General features: G+C 34.7%; 1 protein-coding gene across 3 annotated transcripts; it reads right to left on the reverse strand.

The window, feature by feature from the left end:
- Positions 1-556: 556 nt before the first annotated feature.
- On the reverse strand, positions 557-7,351 carry LOC138312974 (uncharacterized). 3 transcript variants are annotated; one of them, XM_069253672.1, is made up of 4 exons: positions 7,014-7,351; positions 2,726-3,142; positions 2,344-2,546; positions 557-2,058 (listed from the first exon to the last, which is right to left on the reverse strand). In XM_069253672.1, exons 3-4 carry the CDS (start codon positions 2,407-2,409, stop codon positions 1,591-1,593), a joined length of 534 nt encoding a protein of 177 aa, XP_069109773.1. In that variant the 5' UTR covers positions 2,410-2,546; positions 2,726-3,142; positions 7,014-7,351; the 3' UTR covers positions 557-1,590. The 3 variants fall into 3 exon arrangements, with proteins under 3 accessions (XP_069109773.1, XP_069109772.1, XP_069109771.1); XM_069253671.1 differs by having other exon boundaries at positions 6,737-7,351; XM_069253670.1 differs by having other exon boundaries at positions 6,647-7,351.
- Positions 7,352-13,642: the final 6,291 nt, after the last annotated feature.

Genomic DNA, 13,642 nt, shown 5'->3' on the forward strand with positions numbered 1-13,642 from the left:
CGTGGCCGCAATATCTGAATATGCTTTATTTTAGTATTACGGATGGAAGAAAGCATGATAGCAAATAAGTTGGTGATTTTCTATACTTCAGAAATCACAAACTAATATTTACAGTAATACCATCAAACTATGATTCTGAAATAAAAGATAGTATTGATTTTTAAAACGAAACTTTTTTCATAATTACTTCAAAACAATTATGATTATCAGCATGCAAAACTGTAAATAATATTAATAGTTTGTGATTTCTGAAGCATAGAAAATTAACATTTTACTTGTTACCATTTACTTCCTTCCATTCGTATTATTTTTTTAAACCCGATATCTTACATTGCAATACTGAATGAAAGCATATAGCTAGGGAAAGGAGGTCAACACCTTTTAGCAAATGCAATTATTTTTAGATTCACTTGTTGACAGTAACCTTAAAGAACGTAAATATGTACATGTAACTCGAGTTTTGGTCTTAATGTACAAACAAGTTGCTCTCCTTCGAAAAAAAAGGAGAGCAATACCTGGGCGGGCAATATGTATGAAAGATAAAGACAACAAAACATCAATGATAGCAACTTTAATTAGAAATGCATATTACACAAATGTTGTGATATTGGAACAAATACCAATAGTATTTGTATCTTAACAAACTAACCCAACCCCCTTTCCCCTGGTACTTAGATTTCAGAACAAATGCCATACAGGTATATACATTTATTTTGCCACTTATTATTCGCGTTTATAATAGCTAGTTTAAACCTTTGAAAATAAAACAATATACTTAGATTTTGGAACAAATGCCAATGCTGAAAATGAATTTTGCCACTAACTACATTTTACCTGTATGGAAATAAACTAATATACCTAGATTTCGGAACAAATGCCTATACTGAATTTAATATGTATTTTTCCAGTAACTAAAAAACATTGAAGTTTCAGTGCATTTATTAGTAAGTTATTACATTTTGAATGGTCACTATTTTTATACCCTAAGTTCATTTGTAAATCAAACACTATGATAAATGTCCGATACAACATTTTAACAAAATACCTTCTTTCTTTTATCCATAAGTTTTTCAAAGCCATTTAAGACATGTTAATAATGCATATCTAATTTGTCACTAACATGTATAAAAATAAAATAAACTAATTCTATTTAAGAACACATGCCTAATAACTACACATATGGAATCAAACTAACACTACTTAGATTGCAGGATATATGGCAATTTACTGAATATCTATTTTGCAACTAACTACATTTTACATGTATGAAAATAAACTAATATACCCAGATTTAAGAACAAAATGCCAATACTGAAGATCAATTTTGCCACTAACTACATTTTACATGCATGGAATTAAACTAATATACCTAAATTTTGGAACAAATGCCATTACTACATTTGAATGTTGCCACTTACTACATTTTACATTTATGAAATATAGTAAAATACTAAGATACACATATATCAATACTGAATGTGTACTGTAATTGTCACTAACTACTTGTATAATAAACAAACTAAACTAATAAGATTTTAGAACAATTGGCACTGTTTGAAAGAAAAACAGTTTTTCTCTTCTTTTTCAGTCTCAATTGGTTCGTTTGCAGACAACATTTCTCATGACATTGCTTTGGATGTTGCATCTGACTTCAATAGGAAGAAGAGCGAAGAACTTTTCATAGATGTCATCTCTGTCCAGACCAACATCTGGTAGTTTGTTTTTAGCCACAAATATCTTTTGTATTTCTGGCTTAAAAATGGAAAGTTTCTTTGTAGAAGTTCCCAAATCCAGAAGAACTGTGGCACGCGCATACCAGTTGGTGTGACTTGCCCCAAATTTGTCATTGCAAGAGGGACAGCACATTACGTAGTTTCCTTGCAATATTGTGTTTAACTTCTTGTTGTGGCACGATGGCTTGGGGCATGCCAGATATGGATCCACATCAAATAATGCTGTAATTGTGCCACTGAATACTCCTTCCTCTTCAAAATCTTCATCCTTGTCATCTTCACTATTTTCTGTCAGTTCATCTAATTCTTCATCATGATGGAGTATCTTAAAAAAAATATGCATGTGTTTTTAAAACATGTAACTAGTGTGATAACTTAGCTCTTCCAAACACAAGCAAACTACTTTACACATTATATAAAAAGGTTATAGTTATACACAGGCCAATGCTGCCTTTAGTTTTCATTATAAGATAAATGTATTTACTACTAAAAATATAGTTATCCTATATATTACTTGATACCTTAATAATTGACTTCTGCTTTTTTATTGCGAAATCTTATATATATATTTTTAATTTGTCTTAACCACCCAATATATCAGGATATTTACTTCACTCTGTCCATCTCTGACAGTGGTCAGTCTTTTTTTTTGCCTTGATATAGCCTCACTCTGCATTTTTTAAAGTGCACCAGCTGACCCACAGAATATTGTTGTACGTCATCTTCCCACACAGCCAAAGTAGCTGCTCCAGAACCATCCCTTATCTTCAGTTCCTGATAAGGGATTTCCCTTCTTGATGAAACAGGGGACACCTGAAAAGTACAAGCTCAATCAATAGTACTGTAGTTAATATAATTCAATATGTGCTAACATTATCTGTATCTTTATTGAATGTATCCTTGATCCTGCTAAATGCACAGTGTATTTACAACAGATATAAGTTTTGACATATATATTTCATTAAAATAGTTTTGAATGTTTTAGTACCAACCTTGACAACTTTTCCTTTGACTAATGCATATGACGTATCAGGTGATGATAGTGCAGATGAAATTGGCTGGAGCATGACTTGCTTGTTTCCAAATAGTTCAGGTGTCTCCTTTATAATGGCATCTGGTACTTCAAAACTTTGTGTCCTTGCTACCTCTGTCCCGGAAGTAACAGCCAAATAGTTGTCTTTCATCAATGCATTAAACAGTAAAACTGCAGTTTCTTTCTTAAACTTGCTTGTGTTTTTCAATCCATACACTGTAGCAGAGATCGAGCCAGAAGTGTCTCCCAGAACAACTGACATCTTTTCAGGTCCAGCAGACTGAGTACTGACGTCTCCTACTGAGAGGACCATTGCTTTCAGAGTAACATTTGTGCCCGGGGCACTAGCCTTGACTTCACTGATAGTTTGTATGATCTGAAACATTCACATCAACGCTATATATCAATATATATTTACAAAAAAATACACAAATATGAAATATCTTTTACTTTCATGAGAAATAAAATGACAGTTACCTAGTTAAAAAATAATATACCGTAGGTAATATCAATATCCATGCATGCAAAATGTTAACAGATTTTTAATTGCAAAATGATACTCTGATTTTTATATACAAAATGTACATGTTTCTTCGGATGAAATTGCAAGATTTTATTTTACCAAAAGATATTAATGATACTCTTGCTTTTATATACATTTCTTTTGATTAAACTTTGCAGAAGAAAATTTGCATGTAAAAGTGTGTTTGGGAATGGCAGATTTAAGACAATAATTGATTGATATGGTGTTGCAAAGTATACAAAATTTGAATACTAGCTTGTACTGTATTAGTAATTATATCCATGTCACATCCTATAAACTATCTTTGTTCTCTTTCATGCAAATTGTTGTATTCTCTCAGTGGTTTTAATGGCGGACATATCTTTTGATGGTTAAAAGCCAACAGGTAAAGACCAGATATTGTTTTCACTCTTTTCAATGCTACATAAGCCATGCCACTTTCAAATATATCATTTCCTATTGATATTGCTGCTATGTCTAAAGATGCACCTTGAACTTTATGTATTGTTGCTTCCCATGCTGGTATTATCGGAAATTGTTCCCTTATCAATATTCTACCCGAATAATAAAACTCTTGACAGAGTGGTTGAATAGCTATAGCGTTGTACTGGTGAGACACCTTTAAAACACCACCAATTCTTTCATCATCAAATTTTATGTATATTGTGTTCACTAAACCAGTACTTGGATCTTTTATTATTTCTTGAACAAATCCAAGCGCGCCATTTACCAACCCATTTTCAGTGTAAATATTTCTTATAAGCGTCACTCTTGTAAATTTTGAAATACGCAAGATATTACAAAGACCACCAGCATTTCTATCATCACTTGGAATTAAATCTTCTGGTGCATCATAAGAGTGCTTCCTTTGTAAGTCATTTTGTGAAAAGTAATGAATAGCAGTAATTCTAACTACGTCATCACTGATCAAGTTTTGCATCTTGTCATTATGTTCTACAACTTGTCTTAAAGTAGGAAATAGATGCAAAACTGTAGTTATGTTATATGGGATTGGATGAATAATTCGAGTCTTTGACAATGAAATATCCTCTTTTTTTCAGCAACCCTACCCTGGCTCTATTAAGTAATCGAGCAAATGAACTATTACAATTTTGGCGAACATTTTCTGTTAAAAATAGTTTTGAAATTCGACCAAAGGTATCTGTTCTCAAATACATAATGTCCTTTTACAGACCGAAGTTGTAAAAGATCTCCAACCAAGATGACATTTATTCCACCAAAAAATTCTGTATTATCTTTAATACTACAGAGGCGTTTATGGACAAATTCAAACTGTCTAGAGCTTCCCATTGAAATTTCATCAATAACCAGAGTATGGATACCTTGATATAATGTGCGCAATTTCTTTAAAGATTTCCCCGTTAACTCAAAGAATGTAGGTTGTCCACCATGTTGAACATGAAGATGAAATGCACTGTGTAAAGTATTGCCACGTACATTTCTAGCTGCTGTTCCTGTTGGTGCACACTAATACAGGGGATTTACCTAACTGCATGCTAGTGCAATGATTAAGCCAATCAATAATTAAAAAAGTAACAGAGAACTAAATCTCTTTTTGTAATGATCCATTATAGTTTTCATAACACTTCTTTGACTACCTTTTAACTTTTCCAGTTTCAATTCAAGTTCATTTCTTGAAAGATAGCACACCTGCAATTCATGTATATGTTGGGTGTCTGTAATGTGATTCACAGAATTGTTGTCATTGACATCAAAACAATCTACACGTTCTGAGTCTAATGGTATAGAGATGTTGGCACTCTTTCTTTGTTTATTTCATCATCAGCAAAATTGGAACTTGAAGCCAATTCAACTCTTGAATAGTGAATAAATCTCAATGCATTTTCAATTTCCTCTATCAATGCATGAGAATGCAAATGCTTAATATCTATATTACTTTTCCTTTCATAAAATGCATCTCTAGCACTATCATCAAGACTATCATCTGGTGATCTTAACAAATCACCGTCATTTTCAAAAGGTATATATGACATCAGTAGACTGTAAAAATAATCATCTGTTGCAATTGACAGCTTGGGAAGTCTTATCACAACTGCTTTCTTTCTTTTTCTTATGCAAACATGTTCAAAAGGTGACTTCAACTTTATTCTTTCTAACCTAGATGAGTTTGGGGATTTATCAGAGAGTTGACATTTAACAAACCACCGTGTAAATTCATACAAACAAACTGTGTGTAAGCATGCTGGTCTAGCTTTGTAGTAGTCAATTAGATTGTTATGAAAGATGTCTGTACTTTTCTCATCAAGCTCTTCTCTATCTTTCTTTGATTTTAACACTCGAAATCTTTTCCCTGGTGGTTCAGTATTCAATGATAAAACAGTCCTTGAAGAAAATATTAGATTAAGGTCATTAAGCAGTCTGTATGCTGCTTCCTGTGCAGTTTTCTGGTTTTTAGAATACATGATCCTATTCTTAACATACGTGTTCGTTGATTTACTGTCCTATCCATGGATGAAAGTAGTGAAGAAAGAGCAAATTTTAAATCTTCTGGTTCTGATTTACATAAATATGCACAAACATAATAGGCAGCTGCTTTACTATTTCCAATCACTTAGATATCCATATTTGCTTGCCAATTTTCTAGAATAATCTTATTGTATACATTTATGTACGCATCCCTCTCACCCAATCTGATTAAAATACAGATCCTTATTATCACTACGTTTGATAAGAGGATCTGAGAAAATCCCATCAAATCAATCAAATTGCTACTTGCAAAATTTGACAGTGAATTTCAGGGACGAAATATTTTGAAAAAAAAATGTCAGAATTATTTTGGTTTACATAGTCATCTCGCCCAAAGAGCACAATAAAGCTAATTGTATAAGTATACTGGGACGAAATATCGTTTTTGATGGATGTGACAAGGTGTAGAAAATGTATCCGATATGAAGACCACGTGGTATAAAGGTCATCTGGACGTGACCCCCTATGGGATATTGTCAGATCCTTCATATAACGGAGTGGGTATAAGGATCTGCATTTTAATCAGATTGCCCTCTTACCACGTTTTCTTTCATAAAAACGACTTTTTAAATTCTCAGACCCCAAATCTAAATTACTTAGTAAAGGAGTTTTTTTTACATTCTGAAAAAGGAAATCCAAACCTACATCTACCAGACTTTCTAAGACAAAAATCAGAATGATAATGTGTTTGAAATTTCTTTGCAAGAGGACACTGTGATGAATTTGTACTAATCACTTTATCAGAGGGACGATGGTCCCAAACCACGGATGACCATATTTGTAAAAGTATTTAAATGAGTATTTGAGAGACTGTATCTCATTGGTGGACCAATCAAAAAACTACAGTACCCGCTTCCGGTTTTGAATAACATCGATCACCTCCATATTGCCTACGCTTCGTAGTATGCCTAGAATGAGGATAACATCAGAACGTCTTACGTTATGCCAGAAGCGATGCCTGTATCAACAGCTAGCCAGGCGTTAAGTCGTTGAACAGAAGGTAAGCGAATGAAACAGTGTTTCTAAATCCCTGTACTTTGATTGTACAGTGTGTATCCGAAGTGGCAGCCATTTTTTTTGCTCTGCTTAAATTAGTTACCTTCACTGGCCAACATATAAAGCACGTGTATCATTCTACACATATCTTGTCTCAGGAACACATGCTCCTATATTGCAAATAACAATGTCAAACTGAAAACATATAGTGAAGTAATACATGAATTTGTTGTCAGCTAGATCCCTCATTGGACATATTCGTGTGTAAAAGGAGCGGGTCGGTGTGACTTGTAAATAGTGTTAAATACGGTCTCTGTCACTCAGCTGACGGAGCATGCTTCTTTGGCTCAGTCGGTAGAGTCGTAGATTTCCACCCCGGAGACCCGGGTTCGATTCCTTGTCGGGGCACTCGACAGGAATGTGTATTTTCCCTGTTCTTCCACATTGGCGCCCAACAGGAAGTTGTGAGATTGTAGACCCGGCCGTGGCGGTGTGAGAGTGCAGTCTTTGTTGAATATTGTAGTACATATCTTTGACAGCTACCGGAAGGAGTGTTACTTCTATTTGTGTTCTACTTTCACTTTCAATCTGTTATCTCTCTTCTCATTGGCTACTTTAAATTTCTTTTCTCTATTCTCATTGGTCTTTTCTGGTATAAATTCCGACTTTCTGTTTCTCTCGAGTAGTCTGGACAAAGCTCCGAGAGCTGGTCAGACTCTCTTTCTCCTTTCTTTCTGTCTATTTCCTGACTTGTCCGCACGTGAGGTGGGTGTGTTGTTCCTCTGTTCTATTTGTAATATGTGTCCGTGTGTGTGTGTAATCTCTATACACAGGCGAAGCCAATGGCTGACCTGGCAGGTGTGAACGTTCCGTTATGTACTGTATGTCCTTCCGGTAGCCTCTATGTCTAGGTATTTCTGTCTCGAGAATTATATTGTGTTTTATACTTGCTAATAAAATATTCGTTAAATGTTTCACTGTGTTGTTTCTTCTATCATTGCGGAACCCCAAACAGAATCGGGGTTTGAATATACGTAGGCACAGTCCTACTACACGTGTACCACGTGAAACCCGATAACGTTTGCGAGGGACTAGCATCTCCAGTGGTGATGGAATGTCACTCTTTGTAATCTTCCCGCTGAAATGACGTTAGGGCAGGATATCATCTTTTGACGTCATTCCATCACCAATAGAAACAATACTACTGCACAAATGTTATCGGGTATCACGTGGTACGTGAATTAGTGCCATTTGTCCAATACAAGCTACTATAACACTTCAATATACACTATATATAGGTTTTACGTGTACATTGACACGTGTGTGTCCTTGGTAGCGAAGTACGTTGTCGCTCGTTCGGGACAGGTAGTCAAGTGCACATGGCCAGTTGAGTGCATATGTGGACGGATTATTATTTGGATTTCTATTCACTTGACAATGTGTGAAATTTTGATTTTGACAAACATCTAAATGACAGCTTAGAGGATTTGACATGTTTTCTTGCTAAAACAAGCCGCATACAGCATTACAGATAATGACTTTGTTGACGTATTTGTAGGCAATACACAGTGAACTGCTAGGTGTATATGTACACGTATAGACTGAGCGCACGGGTGTCGATTCACACGCTATATAATGGGTCAGTGAGCGCATCAGAATGTAAAACAAATATGGCTGTCCTTGACAGGGGAATGTCTCAAACGATTCTTGAAATACAAGTACACTGTCACCCTTTAATGCAGGTAGTATTTATTTTATTATACCAAAAGTCTAGAAACAAAACTAGTTTTCAAGTATTTGCAATCTATTGAAACATTTTAACTAATTTTAGCAAAAGTCGAACAGTCACCGTCGGCAGTAGAATAGCAACTCGGCTTCTACTAAGTAGCGCTAACTACCATTGCATTATAAAATAGAATACTCACAATAAGCATTTGGTTAAAAACTATTGTTGTCTTGTCTCCTGCGTTTGTTAAAATCTTTTTTTATATAAAAACGTTTTTATAAATCTCAATGAATTTTGGTTTCGTCCCGTCGCCTGTTTACAACATTAGCAACGTCACAAAGACGCTTTCAAGAAATCGCATGTCTTCCTTTCACCTAATCACCGACGGGTTCATTAAAAACAACATGTAGCGCTTTGACGGTAAGCGAAAAGGCGGGAATGGAAAGCTCCGTCCTTAATATGAAAAAAAAAATATTGATAAACAGACTAATTTGGCAAGACTATTACGAAATAGCTCCAGATAAATTTTGAAGCGTCGCTTCAAAAAACAAAGATGGCGCCGAAAAAAGAAATGAGTGCGCATCTTTTTCGGGCAGTTAATATTTTACACTGTCAAAAATACACTATCACCAGAGATCACCCGTTTCCTTTTGTTCTAATGTTACCTGCCGTGTGATAGTGTAAAATACCAAATATCTCTCAACCAATCAGAATGCAGGATTCTCACTTGAGGTATAATAACAAAAGTTATTAACTTATCGTTAACTTACATATATCATCACTTTCTGAACAATTTAATTAAAATAAATAAAATGTTAATTTTCATAACGCGGGTCGTCTTATTGTTTCCCGCCTTCGTCCTAAGTACCGCATTGTAGTTGCGTATCATTACGTCAGACGTCAAAACAGCGAAATGACTCACCACTGTTATCATGTATTAAAACCCAGCTAGTAAAGTTTCCTTTGTTGTATATGACCATTATATTACATAATGGACACCTCGGAGTCCATTATGTAACTCACTGTCCATTATTATAGGGCCACTGTCCATTATTCCCCAAAATAATGGACAGTCTATTTTTGAACAAAGGAAAAAAACACTGCTGTAAGGAAAACCAAACATGTTTATTTGACTATCCAAAATTTTACATTTATGTTCACTCCTCCATTGAAATTATTATGATTATGGTTAAACATAATATACTTAAGAGCGAAACCTGTCTAATCTGACACCTGCTTTCCCTACATCCTATTTGTAACTGTTCCGTATTCAACAATAGCAACAATAGTATACAACAATATCTGACTTTCCTACACCCTGAATAATCTGACCATATCTATAATAAACATATCTATAACATGCGATTGGTCGATTTTTTTTAGGAAAAACAGTTATGTTTAAATTGTAGGGAAAACTCACCTTGCTTGTATGTACTTGATGTAAAGTTAGACAATGCACCTGTCCTTGTGCGAATAAACAGGTCACTTCAAACAGGCAAACATTTACTCCAGTTAGAACGTTATATCATCTGAATCACAGCTGCGTACATCCCTTAATGAAATTATCCATTACTTACGCAGGAAATCTTGTGCATGTTTGGTGTTGTAACCTCATCTTAGGCCATCGGTATATATATTTTATGAAACCTTTATGTTTTGCTCCGGAACGGTGGTGGGCCTTTAGGTTTTCATATTTTTAGTCTGCAAGGTCAGTGCAATTAAGGCCTCAATAATGGGTAGGGGGACGCTTATAGGGAATAAGGGTCTCCCCTAATCTTTACTGGAGGCACTTATTGGATCAAATATGGTTTGTCAATCAGGTGACCATTAAGGCCCTTGGGCCTTTTGTTACTGCTTAAAACATGAAGAGGTGCTTAATATTACCATAGTTGGGCTAACATTTCATAAAATTATTGCACAGAGTAAGCCAATAACCAGTTTGCAAAAGAAATCAATTAGAGAAACCTATACAATTTTCGAAGTTTAAGTCAGCGTTTAATTGAGGTAAATGAATGGGAAGCCTCAAAAAAGAGGAGGGCTGTTATAGGGATACGTGGCGCTTAATACGGGGTTGAAAACAGTATTTCATTATGTCATGGTCATAAAGGAGGGGGATTATATTGTTACTCTTCAGATTCCTTTTCATCTGATCTGACTTAAGGATGTATTCTTCTGAGGTTTCAGTCCCGTTGAAGTCTCGTTTCGACAAAGATCAAAGAAGTTATGAGATTTTCAAATACAATTTATCAATATCTGTAGCAAGTTGCCAGTTGCAAATTTTGTCAAAAAATTACAGTTCTAACTTTTGCAGATTTTTTTATACGGGGATTTTAAGAAATGGCCCATTTGGCGGCCATTTTGAAATTTTGTCTTTTTTCGCGTCAAGTAGAGCCACAGTTTTACCATTTTTTACTGAAATTGTTTTTACTTAAATCATCACTGCACCAGCATTTTTAGCTGTATTGAGCTAATTTTTGCTGTAAATCTTTACTTGGTTCGTGTTAATTAAAATATTGAGCATTAATGTATGAAATGATTCACTTTTTTCACTTTATTTTTACATTTAATGGTGATTTGAGCACAATTATTTTTTATTCGAAAATACTGAAAAATAACAAATATTGAAATGGGGCAAAAAAGTAAGCACACGGACCCCCCATTTTTCTGCCTGATTTAGAAAGAACAACCCTTTCCCTGTTGATATGCAAAATATTAACAAAAGTTTAATACCAGAACTTTTTCTATAAAGGGCTAAATTTGGCAAAAATTGCTGAAAATGGTGCATTTTGAAGCTCAAAATTAAGGGGTAGGGGTAGCATATGTTGTTATTCTGAGAAAAAAATGTAGTCTTATTGATCAAAACTGGTATATTTTTAAAGAAGACTACTAGAAAATAAATTCTACAAACATTTATACATATCAAACACCTCATTCGGAAATTATGGCTTTAATCTATTGTGTATATGGTCAAAACGGCAAAATTCCCATAAAATCCAATATTTTGTCAATTAGGTATCTTTGAGTGACAATAGCTCAAAAAAGAGCACACGGACATATGTTTTTTCTTCTATTTTCTTTTATGGCATGAACTCCTATTTCCAAAAATCCATATGAGAAAAAAAGTTTAATACAAGAAAATTTTGACTTCTCAGAGGAGTACATCCTTAACTGAACATATTCACAGTCAGTGGTGAATTGATAGTATAAACCTCGTTGATTTCAACCAAAGGCTACACAACTTTATTTCTCGATAGATTGAGTATGTCACGCGCAATTTGGAGCCGCGCGGATGAATTTATGATGGTCCAAATCAGAAACTTTGGGTGTTTTCAGTACCGAACGTACATTTGTACGTTCGATGAACATGTACAAAATAGGTTTGAACACATATACTTGTACGTGTGTAAATACAAATGTAGAAAAGCTACATTGTTTATGTTACTACCGTACCTCTTTGAGCAATGCTTCCGTGCGTATGATAAATAAACAATGTTGTACAATGTACAGTTTTGCACATTCCGATGACGTCGCAATGTTTACATGTCAGTAGATAGAGTGGAGAAAATGTGTAATAGCCTTATATGGATTAACCAATGAAGCGTCGGGTCTTAAACGAGATTCGGAATTGGGGAAATCCCGCGATAAGCTTTTGATTGACCCCAGATTGATGCAGATCTGCGCTTGATGAGAGCGGGAGGGAAGTGATGGAGCAGTCGTGCTACCCGGTACGGTGTTGACACAAATAAGTAGTGTTACATTAACGAATAACAGAAAGGAGAAACCAGCAGCTAAATTCAAAACACAATTTAATTATATATACAATATTATACAGAGATGGTTTACAATATCTAAAGTAATTGGTGGTGGTACAAGAGTAATACGATGATTTAAAGTGTTACTTATCTGTATGCGAATGTCCTGGTATAATCCTTGATCCTTCCAGGTTTCAAATTCACAATAATCACAAATCCACAAGGAAATTGAATGTCCACCGGTGATTTGTAAAGTTCCAGGCAATATGAATAAATCCACACAAAGTGTTGTAATAATCCACAGATAAAGTCACAATAGCTCTCCCAATAGAATCTTATATGGCGCTGTACAATTCTTGATATGTCTTATTACAGGTCTCATTACAGTTCTGATTAGCCTTGGGCAGCTCGAGTATATATAGCTAAACCCTAGTTCAAGAATATTGGAGAACCTTCTACTTCTAGAAATATCTAACTAAAAACAGTAAACAAGTAAACACACATAACTTTCTGGAAATAGATCATTCTAGATCTCTACTTAAAATCAACATGTTTACAAACATATTTGTTTATACATGATTAAATTCTAGAAAGTTCTATAACCTAAATCAATGATATGACCTTCATAGGATGTATTGATAAAAAAAAGCTATAGGAGTTATCTCCCTTATCTCATAACTTCATGTATTTAGTGTCATACATAACACACCCCTCCTTAAAGAAAAGAAAGTTTTCTTGAAAAGGAAACTTTCTTGACATATCAAGTAATATTTAAATCCTTGATAAAGCATCAGCTAGAATATTGTCTTTCCCTTTGATATGTTTGATGTCAAGATTGTATTCTTGCAAAGTCAAACTCCACCTGAGAATTCTTTGGTTTTTGTTTTTCATTTTCCCAATGAATGTCAAAGGGTTGTGGTCGGTGAAGACCAACACAGGCACAACTGTAGTGCAGAGATACACATCAAATTGGTTCAAGGCCAAAATCAACGCTAAACATTCTTTCTCAATGGTGGAATAATTTCTCTGGTGTGTTTGTCAAACTTTTTCGAGAAATAACAAATTGGATGGTCAATTTGTTCAGTACCTTCTTGCATCAAAACAGCACCAACACCTACATCACTAGCGTCAACAAACAGTTTAAACTGTTTATTAAAATCTGGAGCAGTCAGAACTGGTGAGTTTGATAGTATGGCTTTCAATTTCTCAAATGCAGACTTACATTCGTCTGACCAAACAAATTTGACATTTTTCTTTAACAAAGCAGTAAGTGGAGCTGCTATAACAGAGAAATTTTGACAAAATTTTCTGTAGTATCCAGCCATACCAAGAAACCTCATCAGCTCTCTCTTGCCTCCAGGAGCTGGAAAA

The sequence above is a fragment of the Argopecten irradians genome, unplaced genomic scaffold, assembly GCF_041381155.1.
Source record: "Argopecten irradians isolate NY unplaced genomic scaffold, Ai_NY scaffold_0545, whole genome shotgun sequence".
NCBI lineage: Eukaryota > Metazoa > Mollusca > Bivalvia > Pectinida > Pectinidae > Argopecten > Argopecten irradians.